The sequence below is a fragment of the Mya arenaria genome, chromosome 3, assembly GCF_026914265.1.
Source record: "Mya arenaria isolate MELC-2E11 chromosome 3, ASM2691426v1".
Classification (NCBI taxonomy): Eukaryota; Metazoa; Mollusca; class Bivalvia; order Myida; family Myidae; genus Mya; species Mya arenaria.
In genome coordinates, this window is record NC_069124.1 from 17,327,405 (window position 1) to 17,346,839 (window position 19,435).

The 19,435-nt window shown below is 36.2% G+C and overlaps 1 protein-coding gene across 9 annotated transcripts in view; it reads left to right on the top strand.

The window, feature by feature from the left end:
- Positions 1-14,664, top strand: part of LOC128226495 (semaphorin-2A-like) — an 84,298-nt gene extending 69,634 nt beyond the window's left edge. For all 9 annotated transcript variants that reach the window (XM_052936394.1, XM_052936391.1, XM_052936399.1 and 6 more), the window contains 8 exons: positions 980-1,118; positions 1,667-1,847; positions 3,387-3,508; positions 6,931-7,082; positions 8,575-8,660; positions 10,752-11,057; positions 11,423-11,514; positions 12,094-14,664. In XM_052936394.1, coding sequence (XP_052792354.1) covers positions 980-1,118; positions 1,667-1,847; positions 3,387-3,508; positions 6,931-7,082; positions 8,575-8,660; positions 10,752-11,057; positions 11,423-11,514; positions 12,094-12,120 — 1,105 coding nt within the window. In that variant the 3' untranslated portion in view covers positions 12,121-14,664. The remainder of the gene's footprint in view (positions 1-979; positions 1,119-1,666; positions 1,848-3,386; positions 3,509-6,930; positions 7,083-8,574; positions 8,661-10,751; positions 11,058-11,422; positions 11,515-12,093) is intronic.
- The last annotated feature ends 4,771 nt before the right edge of the window (positions 14,665-19,435 follow it).

The window sequence follows — 19,435 nt, forward strand, 5'->3', positions numbered from 1 at the left end:
TAGCCAAGTGTACATGTAAATTCGCAATTGCTTGTGATGGTTTGTTCAAATTATGCCCCTGGGATCATTACTGCCCCCCCCCCCCCCCCCCCCCCCCCCCCCCCCCCCCCCCCCCGATATTGTCCCACAAGTGGTTGTTGAAATTATGCCCCTTGGGTCAAAACTGGCACTGCCTTGGGTGTCACAATTTTCCTAGAGACTTATTTAAGAAATATTTTCAAAATCTTCTTGTTTCAAACCACAAGGCCCATACCTTTGATATGTGTTGTGGGGCATCATATGATGCAATTGAAAACATTTGAAATAATGCCCCTTGGGCAAAAGCTGGCCTGACCCCTTTTGACTTACTTATTAATTTTTAAAACTACAGTAATGAAATTTTGACCATGTGAACGGTTTTGCAAACAAGCATTAATGTTGTTCTCTGATGTCCTTGACTTTGACCTTTGACCGACTTTTTATTTTTAAAGCTACAGAAATGAAATTTTGACCATGAGTACAGTTTTAAAAGCAAATATTTCTTACCCTTAGAATACCTTTACTTGGCAAATATAAAAATAGTTCATGCAACTAATCTGCTTACAACACTTCCTGTCCTCAGATGTTGAACGTGCAGCGTTTTCAGCTAACCCAAACACTAAAAGTGAACTATATATTTGTTGCCTATTACTCAAACGTACATACTGGATTGAAAATGACCACAAGAGCCATGCCAGTAGAGCATAGGCCCTTTTGGGCCTCTTGTTTCTTGTTCACTCCCTTACCTTTGTTACAGAGGTGAAAACAGTATAAGAGAGACAACTTGTACTGACTTGGTGCAGTTGGTTTTCTCCCTTGCCTTTGTGAACTACGTATCAGTATGTTGCATTAGCTAAGGAAGGCTTCAACAATTGTTGACCTATGCCACTTTTCTACAAGTAAACATTATCTTGCGGTGCGTTGAATCAGTATGTTCATATGTTGCTACTCACTACTTCAGTGGTGACCTAAATGCTTCCGCCATCTGTGTGTATACCAAGGCTGAAATAGAGGTGTCGTTCCGGGGAAAGTTTAAATACAAGGACTCACGCGGTGTGTGGATTACACTGCAGAATGACCCGAGCCCTCGCCTTGATAATGTGAGTAATGGGCGGTTCAACTGAAGGCTATCCCATCAGTGTTTTTTTCTCTTACCATTTTGTGACCCTTCTGTTTCTGGAAAAATGCATCTTTTTATATAAAATTAGGAAATTCTAATTTTTGTCTCTAAAAAGGCAAGAATGCTTTAAAAAGGACATAAAAAAATAAAATAATGAGATTAAGTCTGTTTCATTAAGATTACTCAAACACTTCTTTACTTAAATGGTTTGAAAGAAAGTGCAGAAAACATGGTATTCCTACCTTATGTAACGATAGTTGATCACTGTAAATTTTTTAGGACTCACCAGTCATTTAATATTTGTGTGTTTTTAGCTTTTTTATACATTGTTACTATTTTGTTATCAGTAATTAATATTTTCCATAAATGCATTATATAGTAAATAGTTAAAGGTTTATCACTCAAAATTTATGTTTGTTATACATAAAAAATTTTTTATGTATGTATTGATTTTAAGTAGGAACATCACTTTAATAAAAAACAATATTGGGATGTCAGACATTAGGTGACATATTTTGTCTATTTCAGTGTACAGCCCATGATACAAACCCAGAGATATTTGGGAGCCAAGTATTGGCCTACCAGCTTATGGACAAGAACGTGCCATCAAAGTATGAGACCCCGATATACTACAAGCGGGGCGTACAGTTTAATAAAATTACCGTTGGCCCTGAGATTCATGGGAGCAGGAATATTTACGTCGCAACAGGTTGGGTTATTTTGTTTTTAAAGCTGCACTCTCACAGACAACTTTTTATTTTTACTTTTTAATATTGGCATGTTGTCATGCGTCAGTTTGGTTATGGTTGTCTGCAAATTTGCAATACAGTCGAAACCTGTTGGCTCGACAACACTATATTGGTTTAGCAAATAGAATGGCAATTAAGGACAACATGTGAAAGACAAAAAACCAATGTGAATTTGGTTGAGGCTTGTTTATTTACAAATAATACAAGTATTAGACCGTGACTAGCTTACAAGTAGATGATGTTTGTTATGGAAGAATTGGCATTCCAAACCTTTGACCTTGGTCATAGCTCAAAAACATTTCTAGAAGTATTTACATGAAATTAAGTATCATACACATGCTGCCAACTGCAGTGACTTTAAGTACATGTGCTAAACTGAGGCATCAATTTTATGCCCCCCTTCGAAGAAGAGGGGTATATTGCTTTACACATATCGGTTGGTCGGGTGGTAGGTCGGTCCATCCGTCCGCCGGTCTGTCCGTCCGTCCGTCGGTAGACCAAAGCTTGTACAAGTGATTACCCAACAATCCCTGGATGTATGGTCATCAAACATGACATGAAGGTTGGGCCTGACCAGTAGATGACCCCTATTGATTTAAGGGCTGATCGGGTCAAAGGTCAAGGTCACAGTGACCTTTAACGGTAAAATAATTTTAAAGCTTGTCCAAGTGATAACACAACTATGCCTAGACCTATGGTCATCAAACTTGATATGGAAGTTGGGCCTGACCCTATTGTTGTTGGGGTCATCGGGCGAAAGGTCAAGGTCACAATGACCTTGAATGGTAAAAAGGTTGTCCGAATGATAACGCGACAATGCTTGTACACATGGCCCTCAAACTTGACTTGGAGGTTGGGCCTGACCAGTAGATGACCTCTATTGATTTTAGGGGTCCTTGGGCAAAAGGTCAAGGTCACAGTGACCTTGAATGATAAAAGGTGGTCCAAGTGATAACTCAACAATGCCTGCACCCATGGCCCTCAAACTTGACTTGGAGGTTGGGCCTGACCAGTAGATGATCACTATTGATTTAAGGGGTCAAAGGTCAAGGTCACTGTGACCTTGAAAGCAAACTCGACCATTCCTGGACCTATGGTTCTCAAACTTGACATTTAGGTTTTTGGTGACCAGCTGATGACTCATATGGTATTTGAAGTCATAGAGTCAATAGTCATGGTCATAACACACTCTATCCTCACACTGATTGGTCATAATTTTAAAACTGCCTCAACGGCATCCAATGTCAGTGACAAAATCAGCTGTCATTTCAGTCCATGCATATTTCATTCAATTGTCCATATAATCCTGACAGCATGGCACTCAGGGGGGGGGGGGGGGCATAATTTTTGACAAACATCTCTTGTTTTTGTTTTTTTTGCCTCTTTTCAACTGATGAAACAGAACACAAGCCGTTGTCATTAGTTCATCTAAACTTCTGTTTAATACAATCTTAACATTACTGTCATTCATATCATCATCACATGTCTTTATATTTCAGATAAAGGAGAAGTATATGACATATTTATGAAAACATTTGATGATAAAAAGCCTATGGTTGTTGTAAACAGCATATACAAACCATTTGAGAAGACAACACCCATCTGGGATATGAAATTAGAGGTAAATCTTTAATTATTAAAGAATGGTGTTGTCATTGTGCAGAAACTTTAACCTTTGCCTTCATAACTTTTGAGTTATGCCCCTTTTTTCAAAAACTGATTAGCCTCGACATCCACTTTTCAGTGCTCATGCTTTCCTTTTCATGCCCCCCTTCGAAGAAGAGGGGAATATTGCTTATGTTGGTAGGTCAGCTTCCGATGGTCGACTAAAGCTTGTCCGAGTGATAACTCAATGATTCATGGACGTATGGTCATCAAATTTGACATGAAGGTTGGGCCTGACGAGTAGATAACCCCTATTGATTTTGGGGATCTTTGACTAAAAAGGTCAAGGTCACAGTGACCTTTAATGGAAAAAGGATTTTAAGCTTGTCCGAGTGATAGCTCAAAATGAAGGCTGGGCCTAACCAGAAGATGACCCCTATTGATTTTAGGGGTCATCTGGTCAAAGGTCAAGGTTACAGTGACCATGAATGATAAAAGGTTGTCCAATAACTTGACAATGCCTGCACCCATGGCCCTCAAACTTGACTTGGAAGTTGGGCCTCACCAGTAGATGACCTATTGATTTTAGGGGTCATTGGATCAAAGGTCAAGGTCACAGTGACCTTGAATGATAAAAGGTTGTCCAATTGATAACTTGACAATGCCTGCACCCATAGCTCTCAAACTTGACTTGGAGGTTGGGCCTCACCAGTAGATAACCCCCATTGTTTTAGGAGTCATTGGATCAAAGGTCAAGGTCACAGTGACCTTGAAGGCAATCAAAACCATTACTGTACCTATGGTCATCAAACTTGACATGAAGATTGGGCCCGACCAGTAGATGACCCCTGTTGATTTTTGGGGTTGTCAGGCCAAAGGTAAAGGTCACAGTGACCTTTAGTGTGAAAACAGTTAACAAAGCTTCTCTCAGTGATATCCCAACAATGCCTTGATCTATGATCATCAAACTTGACATGTAGGCTGGGCCTAACCAGTTGTTGACCCCTTTTGATTTTAGAAGTCATCAGGTCAAAGGTCAAGGTTACAGTGACCTTGAATGCAAATATGTTTGAGTGATAAGTCGACAATGCCTGCACCCGTGGCCCTCAAACTTGACTTAGGGGTTGGGCCTGACCTGGAGATGACCCTTTTTGAATTAAGGGGTCATCGGGTCAAAGGTCAAGGTCACAGTAACCTTAAATGCAAAAAGCTTGTCTGTTAGATAACTTGACACCCATAGTCCTCAAACTTGACATTTAGATTTTCGGTGACCAGTTGATGTCTCTTATGGATTTTTAGGTCAAAATATTCCTGACAACATATCGCTCAGGGGGGGCATAATGTTTTACAAACATCTCTTGTTTTATATACTGTGAAATCATTAATGTTCGTGGGGCATTAATGTTCGTGGTTTTCGTGGGTTAGGTGATCCACGAATTCAAGATCCCACGAAATATAAACCCTTTATTCACTTTTTCAATTGCCTTGTTACGTACATACTCTAGTATATTATTTACAGAGGTCGCAGTATAGTGTGTTAAAACCTGTCTCACTGTATAACTTACGATCATTATTCTGTTAATATATTATAACTGCCTTTAACAAATAATGAACCAAATCAATTAAATGTGTTTTATGCAGCAAATGACAGTTATAAGCACGTGTGCTGTTAATGAAAATCTCCAAGTTTACAAGATGTGCGTGATGAGTGTCTGTACTCGATTTTTTTTATTTAATGAAATAATTAATCGATTACTAGTACATTGAAGGTTACTAAGCACCGAACGTGACAATATACGCACCTTTTCGGTGTTTTCACAGTTTGCAAAATTCTTAATTAGCATTAAATGGCTTTCCCTATCTGTATTTATGATCAGGGTACATCTTCTTTTATTACCGTTATTCCCAATTAAATCGATAAGTGACATGGGTATATGCACTAATTGGCATGTCGTACCACATTAGCGAGTGTCATAGAAGACGGAAATCACGGACCAGCGCGTGGATATTATGCAGACGATCTAGGACGATCGCATCTTCGATTTTTTTTTTCAAAAATGAAAATCCACGAATTTAAGTACCCACGAAATTGTTTTTTTTCGGCAAACCACGAAATTTCATGCCCACGAACATTAATGATTTCACAGTATGTCTTATGCTTTTCAATGAAATAGCATGTTTTTCTCTGCTGAAATTTCGGCTACAGTAAAAATATAAGTTTCATTGCTTTTAAAGGTTTTACAGTCAAACCTGTATTAAGTGGCCACCCTTGGGAAATGATCAAAGTGGCTGCTTAAGACAGGTGGCCACTTAATCCAGGTTTGACAATTCCTTGGCAACACTTCTTGCACTACGGCCGTTTTCTAATAACTTTATAAACTCGACACGTTCTTTTAGAGTCAAACACTTTCGATTGGTCTTAGTTTCAGCTATAATCAAAGGTAAAAAAATATATCAAGAACAATGCATTGTAAATATCCGTTCGTAGAAATATAAATCCGTGCACTTAAAAAAATAATATTAAAGTGCATAAAAATCGTAACTCGTTTAACGCCTTCGAATGACAATGCAAACTGTGAACTCATAAAACCGGTGTTTTTGTCGGTATTTAATAATTATCTTCGTAATTATTTAATTATCTTATTGATTGTGTCATTAATTGTGTCAATTCTGATCAAAACATTCGCCGACGTGTAATAAACATGATTTCTCGATGAGTAAACACGCATGGCAATCGTGTGAGGCAATATTCATTTTCATTGGATGACGGAGATACCCGAGGCCGTCGTTCTATTCCGTAAACTTCTATACGCAATTAAAGCTGTGTATTGGAAAAATTTATAAGCGGAAGTGTCAGTGACAAGGGATTAGTGGCCGCTAATTAGTGTTTATATGGCTTCATGGGGACAAAAATTAGTGGCCGTGGCCGCGTTAGACAGTTGGCCGCTTAATGCATGTACATTATATAGTAAAAACGTACGGGGGGAATTTGGAGTGGCCCGTTAAGGCAGGTGGCCATTTAAAGGAGGTGACCGTTCAACCAGGTTTGACTGTAGTTCCATTTTGTTTAACAAAAGAAATATAGTGTTCATTGCCTGGTGGAAATTGGGTTTTTAAGTAATTTTCCTAAGAACACCAATTTAATTGACATTTTTTCTTCATTTTAGCCTTTACCATGTTTGATACTGCGTATAGGTTGAATTTTGGTCAAGACATATTTATTTTATGTCACAAACGCCATGAGCTCTGAGGAGGTCTATAGCGCCAAAAATATGGCAATTTTTAAAATCGCCTATATTCATGTGATTATTAAGCATCTGCAATGTCTAAATGATAGTCAGTACTTATCTTTGATAAAACTACACGCCATGATCGAAAAATGGGCCAGGACCAACTGATCAAAAGTGATTCCTGATTCATATCTTTTCTTTTTTTCAGGGAGATACCTTATACATGGGGACAGATCATGCTGTTACCAGGCTGTCATTGGACGGTGTCTGTGAAAACTTCAGTAAGGACAAGGGGGACGGCTGTATATGTAACACAAGATGTCTCTGGTGTGATACAAAAAGAAAATGCATACCAACAAGGTACAGGATACATTGTGTCAGTGATTTGTTTTTAACTATGATTGTAAAATGTATAGAAAGGCATTACTGTAATAAACAATCCTCGGCATCCAAGCGTATCATAACCTATATGATACTTGGGCAAATTGACCAGGGAAACTTTGTAAATCTTGAATATTCTTACGGTAAGCATTTTCCGTCCAATGAAACAGCCGATAACAGAAAGGAAAGAATCTCCTTTGTGAAGAGCTATCAGCATATTTTACAATATCCTGCCTAAAATTATTTGTAAGCCGTGATCTTATTGGATTATTTCGAACCAAGATTACATCCGTAACTTCTCGGCCATTTCCGCACCGCATGAGGTGTGTCTCATGCAACCAATCAAGCGGCTGGATTTCACCTTATTAATTAAACATGAGTTTGAGATTTTTACAGCTGATATGCCCAGGGTATCATACAGGAAAAAAGAAGGGGGGTAACTGTATATAGGTAGAAAAGGGTTTTTACTTGATGTACTTAGAAAGGGGGGGGGGGTACTGTATATAAATAGAAAGGTTTAAAAAATGTTTACTGTATAGGTAGAATTGTGTTTGATCTTTTAAATGCTTTGAAGTTGAAAAGTACATGTAAACAAACACTTTCAGTTTAGCATAGAAAAAATGACAAGAAATGTTTGTTTTTTAGGCCTTTAAAAAATGTATACGCCTTTTACACATATTACCAGTAACAATATTCATATCTGTAGCAAGGCCCTTAACTCTGGCTTTAACAATTATTGTTGTTGATAGATTATGCCCCTTGATTGTCTGAAAAAAAAATCAATATTGAGCAGAACTCTAAAAACTGTTGAAGATATTCACTATTAGCTTCATAAACATGCTACCAGTAACAATATCCACATGTGTAGCAAGCTCTAGCTTTATGAGTTATCTTGTCATTCTCATTGATCAACTGAAAAGTCATTTAACATTTTTGTAGTGACAATACACATATCAGTAGCAGTGATGTGGCTTAAATGCTTGACGAGTATGTCCCTTGAATGACTTAAGGCTGCACTCTCACAGTTCGACTGTTTTGACATTTGTTTTAGTTTTGTTTCAGAATCAGCTAAATTCGGTAGCAATTCCTTCATAGCAGTAATATAAGATATAAACTCACAATAGGATCACAACAGATCTCAATTATTTAGGAAAGTGCTGAAAAAATTCATTTTTCATGAAGGGTTAGTAACACTTTGAGCTTCATGTATAAAACATCAATTTTCGAACGTAAGTATGAAAAACTGCGATCTAATCTTTTGTTAGCGGTCTTGTATTACTGGTTTCCAGACATTTATGCAAAAATTGGCTCAATTCCAAGACAAAAAAAGTTGTCGAAATGGTCAATCTATAAGAGTGCAGCTTTAAAAAACAACAACAGCCAAGCATTAACATCCACTTCAGGAACTCATGTTACCCTTTGTATTAAAATGCTAGTTGTGTTAACTTGTATGTTATCTCTTCCATTTTAGTGCGAAGAACGTGACGTGTGGCTTAAAACTAGACAGCAGGAATGTGACCGATCCGGAGCGGGTCATTGAAATCCTAAGTGAAAAAGGTGGGACATACAAACTTTACCTTGTCTGTTTAATGAAGAAAAGGTCATGGTACTGTGATAGACTGGAGGTCATACATAGAATAATAATATTTGTAATGTGCTTCCTGAGGGCACCTTTGTTACCAGGTAAAGAGGCTTGCCGAGGTACCGGCTACGCAGTGTGCCCGAGGATCAGATTTTTCTATCCGGACCAGCCACACCTGATATTTTTTTTATTTTAAATTACTTTTTTTGTGATGCATTTTTGTACTTACAGTGATTTTTTTTTGGTGCAATTTACTGCCTTCAAAAGGCTGTTTCCCCTTGCAAAAAACTCCATTTTTCCCAAAATTTTATAACTTTTTCCCAATTTGATAAATGCAGATTACATTTATGAAGAAAAAAACAATGAATTTCTTGAAATATAAACAAAATCTTGACAAGACTTAGTCTTTCACAGCACTATGTATGCATAAAAAAGTTAAAAAATGTATAGTTGTCAATATATTAGCTATTTTGGCCTGATTTTTGTATTTTTCCCAAAGTTGACTTTTTTTTCCCAATTTGCAAGGCACAGGCGGTAAAAATAATTCCAAAAAAAACCCTGACTTATCACTAAAAAGTGTGTGTGATTATGTTTACTGACGTCATGACACGCAGTAATTTTTATTCACTGCATAACATCTAAGGGTTATTATGCCCCCACAAAGTGGCGGCATATAGGGTTGCCCTTGTCCGTACGTACGTCTGTCCGTACGTACGTACGTACGTACGTCCCGAAGATTGTTTCCGATCTAATTCTTGAAAACCGTTTGTCCAATCCTCACCAAACTTTAAACACATGTTTGTGACCATAATACAAAAATATATGTTTCCAATCTAATTCTTGAAAAGTATGTGTCCAATCCTCACCAAACTTTACATACATGATTGTGACCATAATATCTTGATCAAGTTCGATAGCCATGGAAATCGCTTTTGTCATTTAGGAGTTACGGCCCTTTATTTGCAAAAAAAGACTTGAAAAATACGTCCCGAAGATTGTTTCCGATCTAATTCTTGAAAACTGTTTGTCCAATCCTCACCAAACTTTAAAAACATGTTTGTGACCATAATATCTTGATCAAGTTCGATAGTCATGGAAATCGCTTTAGTCATTTAGGAGTTACGGCCCTTTTTTGCCAAAAATACTTCAAAAATCATTATGGCTTATTTTCTGTGACAAAAAACCGAAGTGGGGGCATCCGTGTCCTATGGACACATTTCTAGTTTTGTTTTGTTTTGAAGTTAATGTTTATGGAAATCATCCATTGAAGTATCATGATTATGCTTGCATATTGTGTATAATAAAAGAAATAAAAAGTATTGCGTCACAGCGCAGGACTCATCTGGCAAGGGAGTGCCAGATAGAGTTTTTCAGCACAGCTGATTTTACCGGATATTAACCGGATAAGTTATATGTAAATGTTCAAATGAAACTTGATACACATGTTGTCAGAGCAATACGCACATGCATAAAAAGGCCTAAAACTTTGGCTTTTATAATTCTTGAGTTTTGCCCCCTTACTTGGAAAACCTCAACAGATTTACATTAACTTCGTTACACGGCACTGTTAATGAGGATTCATATCATCAAAAACCAACATGAATATCTTAAATTATAAGTAATCACATGCAATGATTGTTTTAATATTTATTTATAAACACAAGGATTTTTATCTAATAATACAATATAGTTGGAGCCAATTGTATAAGACTCGATAACTTAACCGCAGGTTATCTTTTGGTAAGATTGCACATACGAGCAATTTAATTGGCCAACAGTGATTATTGGTTAAATATTGACCAATCAATAAACATTTTCATTAACTTTAACCAAATCAAAAAATTAACAGGTTTTATACAATTGGCATACAATTATACAATACAGCAGGTAGCATTATACCATACAGCAGGTAGCATTTTACCATACAGCAGGTAGCATTAGTAGCATTATACCATACAGCAGGTAACATTATACCATACAGCAGGTAGCATTATACCATACAGCAGGTAGCATTATACCATACAGCAGGTAGCATTCATTATTATTTGATTACTTCATTTTCACAGATGTGGTAACTTCGCCCTTGTCTGCATTGGCTGGATCATATACACGGCTTCTGGTCGAAACTCGAAGATTCAGAGTTTCCAAAGTTATATGGTCAAAGGCCATGGACACAAGCTCGGACTCTAACCGCGTGAAAAGGAGCTCTTCATCTGTGACTTTACAAGACTGTGACAAGTTTATTACATCAGATACAGGGGACTTGATCATAAGAAATGTGACTCTATCAGAAAGTGGGATTTATGAGGCTAGAAGTTCAGATGATAATAGACTATTATCTCGATGCAATCTGACTGTTTCCAGTTCAGACGGTTAGTACAGTTCTTCACCATTTGGAATATCTCTGGACCATATAATGAGATATGCCCTGCATTTTCAGAACAGAAATGTATATCATAACTAGCATGACATGTTTTGTGATTAACAATTTTTACATTAACACGTATGCTATGCATTTAAGTTTTAAATGCAATATTGTTTGTCCAAAAAGAAACTAAGGGCTATTCTATTTAGAAATAAACCGAGGGGGGGAAGGCACCCCCCCTACAGAAGCAAATTTACCCTTTTGGGGTCCAAATTAGGGGAAAAAGACACCCAACCATCCCAACCATATTTGAAAATTATTGCCTCCATTGTTTTTTGTACAGTATGTATTCTGTGTGTTGGAATATTTCAGTTAAAGAGGATTTGGTAGAAGTTTGGAAGCAGGCATTCAATGATTGGTCTTCAGCTTTCAACAAGTGGCAGGGGTGTGCCGAGGGCTATCTGGTACGTACATATCAACACCTAAGTGAGGTTTAATCCATCCCTCATACATAGATGGTGTATTTTAATGACCAGGGGCTGTATTCGATAAGCAATTTAGATTAAACTGAAAATTAAAATTAGAAACTACATGTTTTAATTGGCCTGTATATTATTTAAAGCTGACCAATAGGCTGAATGGAATCACTGAGGCATGTCTAAGGATAAGGATAAGATCAATATTGAATATTTGCCATTTGGCCATATTCAATTTCGTTTTTATCCTTGTCTTAGATATGCCTCTATGATTCCAATCAGTCCATTGACCAGTTATTTTTACACTCCAATCAAAATACTTGGATTCTAATCTTAAAATTAATTGGAATTTAAACCAGGTCTTATTGTCAGATGAAGTGGGACACTGTCCACTACACATACTGGAATGGCGTTATTAAGATGAAACCTAAAAAAAATATTTTTTTATTTGTTTTAGTATTTTGTATTAAAAAACAAACAAATTAATGCCTCATGGTAAATCAATAATTTTAAAACCGTGTCAATTTTTTTTTTAGCATAAATGTTACTATGACTATCTCTTTCCAGGATTCGTGTCCCAAAAAAAGGCCATAAGACGTCAGGTAGATTTGTGAGCATATGTGATACATTGTGCCATCTACTGCAGAGAGATATGGTGATATCTTCCTGATGTCCTCTAACACTGCGCTCTTCATAATTAACTCTCTAAATCAAGTGTTATTGTGTGTTTATGTTTGTGTTTCCTGGAAAGCATGGCACACACAGGGATTACTTTGGCCGTCAGCATCGCCGTCGTTGTCCACGTTGTCGGTGTCAAAAGTTTGTTTTTCAATAGATTTGTTTTGAATGACTTGTTGTCGAGTCTTCTTACCCTGTCTCCACATTGGTCATGGTCAGTGAATGTCCTCTGTTGACTTTTGGGGTCAAAGGTCAAGGTCATGACAGGCTATACATGTGTTGCGTGGAATTCTATTAAGGATCGAGGGATTGCTAGTATGAATTCATTGCTTGATACATTGTACCCTGTTATCTGATTACACTCTTAACGTCATCATGTTCTTCTTTAGTGGTAATGGAATGTGAATGTGAAGCAATGAAATGAAGTGGTGATGGGTCAGCACTTGGTAAAATGTAATTAAAATTTGTTTTTGTTTTTTTGTAAACTGATAAAGTGTTCTTCAAAGTGTTCAGTGTTTCATAGAAACATAGCCTTATCTGCCATCTGGCTGTCTGCATGCTTCGTTGCAAATCTGCTTATTATGTTTGTTATTGGGAAAAGATAAGTATGGCTTTAGAAAGTTGGAAGAGATTAAGAACAACGATGAAAGTCTTGATAAAATGGCATGTTTTAACCTAGACAGTTATTGACATGGTTAAGATTTATTGGACCTGAAGAATATTGGTACTGAGTTATTCAATGAGTGATTCACGCGATGCTTTGATGTGAAATGATAAAAAGGGGAGGGGAGTGCTGACATGTGTTAGTTGAAAAAGGTTGGCAATGTGTCTTTTCCTTTCAAATGTGCAATATTGTGACATACATTTGGGATATGGTTTTTAAAATATGAAGAATGTTTAATTATTGCACTGTTTCATTTTATCTGTAAAGTGCCAATTGGCTAAATTAATTACTCCTGTAGCTTAATTAAACAAATGATAAATTGCAGAGGACGGTTCTCTGTGAAAGAAACAACAATCCTATCCAAGATTATTTTGTGATTTTGGTACATTGTTTTCATATTCAGACATGACATACCATAATGTCTTGTTCAGAAACATGTTGTTGTTGTTTTTGAATTTATTTATTTGTTGTTCATTTCATGTTCACCATTATTTTAGATGTTTTTGTGTGTGTTTTTGTATTACATGCTTACTTACCGTAATTCAACATTTTATTAAAATCAGTCATTTTATATACTTAAATTTTGCACAATGGTCTTTGTAAGGTGAAAGTCATGTCAATGATAAGTCACAAAAAATGTAGGTCTTAGAGTATTTATACCTGGGACAAAGCTGTGTATAGAGCATGTGATAGTGCTGTACTGAAGGGCACAAAGTTCTTTAACAACAACATTATCTAACAGCTAAACAATAGTAATCATTTATGATGACATTATATATTTTTCATGAACTCAGACAGTAAATGTGGAATTTTTTTATGACATGAGTTTAGATAATTGTAATGTGGCATATCCTTTAAACTGAATTTCATTTTACTAGAAATATGTTTTTCTTTTTGGAAAAAAACCTGACTGCAATCTGTTTGTTGTCTAAAATTACATATATAAACATTTTCTACAATAAGATTTGTTCAAAATGCTTTTGTTCCCAGCCAAAGTTGTTCTTCCTGCATTCATGGTCGTTAAAAAACATTTCCATTGTGCTAGCATTCCATGTTTAACCTTGCTTGTAGCGCAAAGTAAGAAGTTAAATTACATCACTGTCATTTTCTGGCAGTTCTTGGCTAATGTAGATTCTGCTATACATTCAGTGCTCTTTTATCAACTACCGGTAGTTCATGACAAAAAATTGTAAGATAAAAAAATCAGTTGAATATGATGCAACTTTCACAAACTTAATTAAAAGGTTTACTAGTAAAAGCATTTAAACATTGCCGAAATTTGCCATTAAAGCTTTTTATTTTGAATATGCAAAAATTTCAATCTGGAAATAAGTTACTTAACACTCATTGACAAGATGGCCTTCTTAATATATAATTATATTTTCAGTTTGAAGGGCATGTCTCTAAAATTTGCTTATAAATGGGCCAATTGCTCAGAAATTTGTTGAAGTTAACAACTTATGTTAATAGCATTGTTGTTTATTTCAAATCTGTCCTAGTATAAGTGTTCATGGACACATTTCTGATGTGCAGTACTTCATACAAATATTGATAAAAATATTTATCTATGTATATCTTATTTTAATATATCAGCACATAATGATAAACTTCACCTTTTTAATTTAGCAACAATTTTATTAACAAAGCTGTTAATAAAATTTAAACATTTGGCCCAATATCTAACAAGTAAAGTTTGGTTGATGTGTTGATGTACAAAGATTTCATTTGTATTGTTAAGTCAGTGTTTTGTGTTTTATTGTATTATTTCAAATAACATTAAAAACAAAAAATTCAAACCTGTGTTTCTTGCAGTCTGTCAACTGTCTCTCCATATTCAGTTTTTTAAATCATAACATGAGTTCTGCAAGATGCAAGGTTGTTAAAGAGATTCAAACTGATGTTAAAATAGCCATTGTCAGTTGAAAATTCCTTTGCCAGTTCTAGCCAATTAAAATGTTGTCCAAGTTCAGCCAATTAAGATGTTGTCCAAGATTAATGCTTTAACATGGCCATTATAGCTTCTTTCCCATATGAAAGAATGAAAATACAGCAAATGATTGGATGTTTGGCGCCAGTATCTTGTCTGATCAATAACTTTTAAAGCATTTGTTCAATCATCACCAAATTTGGTCAGAATATATATGGGCATATTAAATTTTATATAATTATTATTATTATTATAAGTTTGATGACCAGCTTTATTGCTCAAGTCACTTGAGAGTAAATGCCCTTTATTTAAAGAAATTACCTAAAATGGGTCTTGTCCTATCAGTAACTTTAGAAACCTTTGTCCTATCATCACCAAATTGGATAGAATGTGTATGTGTAATATCTCTGACATGTTGGATAACTAGACATATTGCTATTATCACTTGAGAGTTATTGCCCATTGATGAGTGTACGGGCGTAATATTTATGGACAAGTGCGATAACCAACCATAAAGCTCCAGTCACTCGAGAGTTATTGCCCTTTAGTTATAGAAATTACCTGAAATTGACCTTGCCTGATCATTTACTTCAGAAACCTTTGTTCAATTATCACCAAATGTAAAAATTGTGAACGGGCAGAATATCTCGTGTCAGGTTCGATAATCAGCCTCAGTCACTCTAGAGTTATGACCTTTGAATTGGCAAAAGCTGTATTTACATTGTCTGCTTTCAATTTGGTTTAACATACAGCCACTTATCACCAACTTTGGTGTCCTTAACCTTTAGTTTAGCCACTGAAATGGCAAGAAGGAATGCACCCATGAAACAAGTTAATCAGCCTATTGCAGCAACATATCCTTGATTTGATGTTAGAGGGGGCGTTTTTAGTCTTAGGGGCATGACTCAAAAGTGAAGCCCCGCTCCAGCGATACTGAAAGTATAGGCTTTAAATGTGGCTCATTTATCTGAAATGATGTATTTTGGTGTATTCTTTGCATATTCTTTCTACTAAATTATCACTAAAAGCTCACATTGGCAGTTCCTCCTAGGGGAAGGGGCACGTAATGTTTGTGCAGTAATTCTTAGTATTCTTCTACCAATCAGTGTCTGGAGTATATCTAGCAAACACCAGGAAGGAACTTTCAACATTGATACAGTGTATATGAAACAACTTTGAGGAATGCACTTAACAAGAATTAAAGCTCCGGGGCACATTGTTTCAAAGTTATCTCCCTTGTTCAGTTTTTTTTTATCATACCAAATTATGTCCAGAGCATTTTACATAAACCATTTAAAGAAATTAAGGTTTGAAAATATATATACATGCTAGATTACAATGCTGTCTTGTTTACAGTGCAAGAATTATAACTTCTTATCACATAGTGTTACAGAATGATGTCGCCCTTTACATTGAATTCTTAAAAACAAGTTTGTCCAAAGCATAATTCATATCTTTTTTTCAATGAATTAAATGAAACTGTTTTAACATTGACATACGCATTGTGCAGGGAATTTAATTCTGTGTTGCTCTCTTGTGGGGTTTTTTAACTCCCACTGTACGAGTTTCGTAAAAATGTACCATTCCTGAGATAATATAAATGATATTTCAAGGAATTGAGAAGAGACAATAAACATTTCTAGTTCTATTATTCTTCATCTTTTTATTAAGGCAAATCCACTTGCGGATTTAGAGGAGTGCGCAACCGGCACCGACAACAAATTGAGAACATTTTTTCTAAAGGGAGTAACCCCAGACCAACATGCAAATAAATTATGCCATATGTTTTTAGTTCCGATGGAGGGACGCAAGTCAAAAGGTTGGACCCCTGAGTAACGCCCCCTCTAACGCCAATTCCTGGAGCCGCCCCTGAAATTTAGTCAAGAACAGTTTAGTAAAATGAAATTTAGAAAACAATGGATTTAACCTTGGAATATAGAAATATGGCAATAAGATGTTTTGCATAGTTTAAGAAGGATAACTCTTTGGTATTTCGTTGAAAACTGGGACATAGATGGTTATGTGAGAGTGTTCACAATGCAAGAAAGGTAACTTTTGGAGCTACAAAAGCATATTCAAGAAACTAATGAAAGGACTTGAATGCAACTATGAACATTTATAGAAATCAACATATGGCATTCGGAGCTCCTCGGCCATTTTTTTCCAAAAACAACCTCGGATGTATTTGGACGGTTTACATACTCAAAAAGTGGTACGTTTAAGTCCGCTGCAAATAGATCGCATAGTAATCTTAATTAGTTGTTAAACTTTAGGACTTATCTCTTGGGAATCTTAATTATGTTTGCAATAATACACTTCACTGGCAATCAATTTAAAGTGAGAGCAATGAATACAACTCTTAAACACTACATTTAATTAATGATAGTATTCAAAAATTTACGGACTACTTCTACTGATGTAACGGCATACATCCGAGGTTGTTTTCGATAAAATGGCCGAGGAGTTCCGAATGCAACATATGGTTGTTGATAGCGCACACATTATAACTGTTGCACACAGTGTTGCAGCGTTCTTTCCCCTTGCCGTTTGATTTTCTCCGTATACATTTTTTAAAGCCAAATGCAGATACAATTGAAAAGAATTTAAACCAACTTTGAACATTGCAAAATAGCGACGGCTCGTTTTACACTGCTTCATTGATTGACCCAATGTTGCAAAGTTAACTCCCCTGTGCTTCGATAGTATTCAAACAAATTGCATCCAAAGCCTAAGTCAAAAACATCTGAAAATAATTCAACGAAGCTGAATACATTGATAAATGACATTGTAGTAATGTGCACTGTACAAGGGATATACCTCTTGGACCAATTATTGCAAAATCATCTTCCCATGTAGTTTTAAAAAAAATGTCTTAAATATTACTCTAAAACTCATGCAAGGAATATGTTTCATATGCAACATTGTGTTTCATTTTGATATCCCTTTGTTTGTAGCTCGGCTATTCGAAATAAAAGGAAGCTGTACAACTCGCTCCGGCGTCACTTATAACTCCATTACCCTTCATTCACGTATTACATCTCACAATTGTTACAATTACAATCTTTAGATTAGGGTTACATAACACCATTTCACCATAAATGCAAATTATGGCCCCTGCTTGACTTATGAACTTGGGTAAAGGTTTTCGGGCACTTTGTGTCCAGTTGAAGTTTTAGAAAAAGTTGTGATTTTCACTTATTTTTCTATACACTTCATTTAATTCATTTAATACAATCAGTTGTTTACCATTATCACTCAATCAGGTTACATAACTCGATATTATCATATACACAAATAATGGCCCTTGATCGACTTTTAAAGTTTGGGGGCAACTTTGGGTTTTAACTCAGATCCCAAATACTGTTCATACAATGGCCTTCATACTTTACACAGTAGCCATCACACAATTAGGTTGCATTACTCCATATGAGCCCTAAATACAAATAATAGCCCTTAAATGACTATTCTTTTACTTTTTATTGCTTTTGACAGGCCTTTTATATTTTTTAACCAGGTGTAAGAGGTTATTAGGGTAAAAAAAAACTGTTACTAAAACAGAAAAAAACCGGTTTGTACTGAATAACTTTTGTAACTGTTGACATACAGTTAAAATAGTAGTGAACATAAATGCGTATGGATATGTGATAATTCATGGTTGTCACGGATATGCGCGCAGTGATTCAGATTATGTTAATAGTCAAATCGGTCATTAAATAGTTCTGAGGTGAGTGAACCATTATTTCTTGAAAGGTGTGTGAAAACTTTTTTATGATGACATTTGAAGCGAGAAATAATTAACTAGCATTCTAAATATTGCCACAAGACAAGGTTTCTATGATGCTAAAGACGACAGTCTTCAACGAGGAAGGTAACTACAGTGTGATGACCATTAAAAAGGTGTTCCATACAGGAACTTGTTTTATCTCTGCCCGTGGGCAAGATTATAAGCATCTTCCATGGCCGAGAGTGTAAGATCCCTACCCGAGCGTAGGGTGTTTTGTGGAAACGAGGTTTGATCTCCTTGTTCCCAATGAACTTGTTTTTACATCAAATTGAAAATTTTGGTAGCTTGTTAAAGGGCCATAATGTAGGTTAATGCAAAAAATGAAAATGCATTAATATATTTATAAAAAAACACAGCAAAAATGGCATCAACCGGTTCACGAACCAATCAGATCATGCACCAATTGGATCACGATCGAGCAGATCATGCACCATTTGGATCACGATCCAGCAGATCATGCACCAATTGTATCACGACCCAGCAGATCATGCACCAATTGTATAACGACCCAGCAGTTCATGCACCATTTGGATCACGATCCAGCAGATCATGCACCAATTGTATCACGACCCAGCAGATCATGCACCAATTGTATAACGACCCAGCAGATCATGCACCAATTGGATCACGACCCAGCAGATCATGCACCAATTGGATCACGACCTAGCAGATCATGCACCAATTGGATCACGATCCAGCAGTTCATGCACCAATTGTATCACGATCCAGCAGATCACACACCAATTGTATCACGACCCAGCAGATCACGCACCAATTGTATTACGATCCAGTAGATCATGCACCAATTGTATCACGACCCAGCAGATCATGCACCAATTGGATCACGATCCAGCAG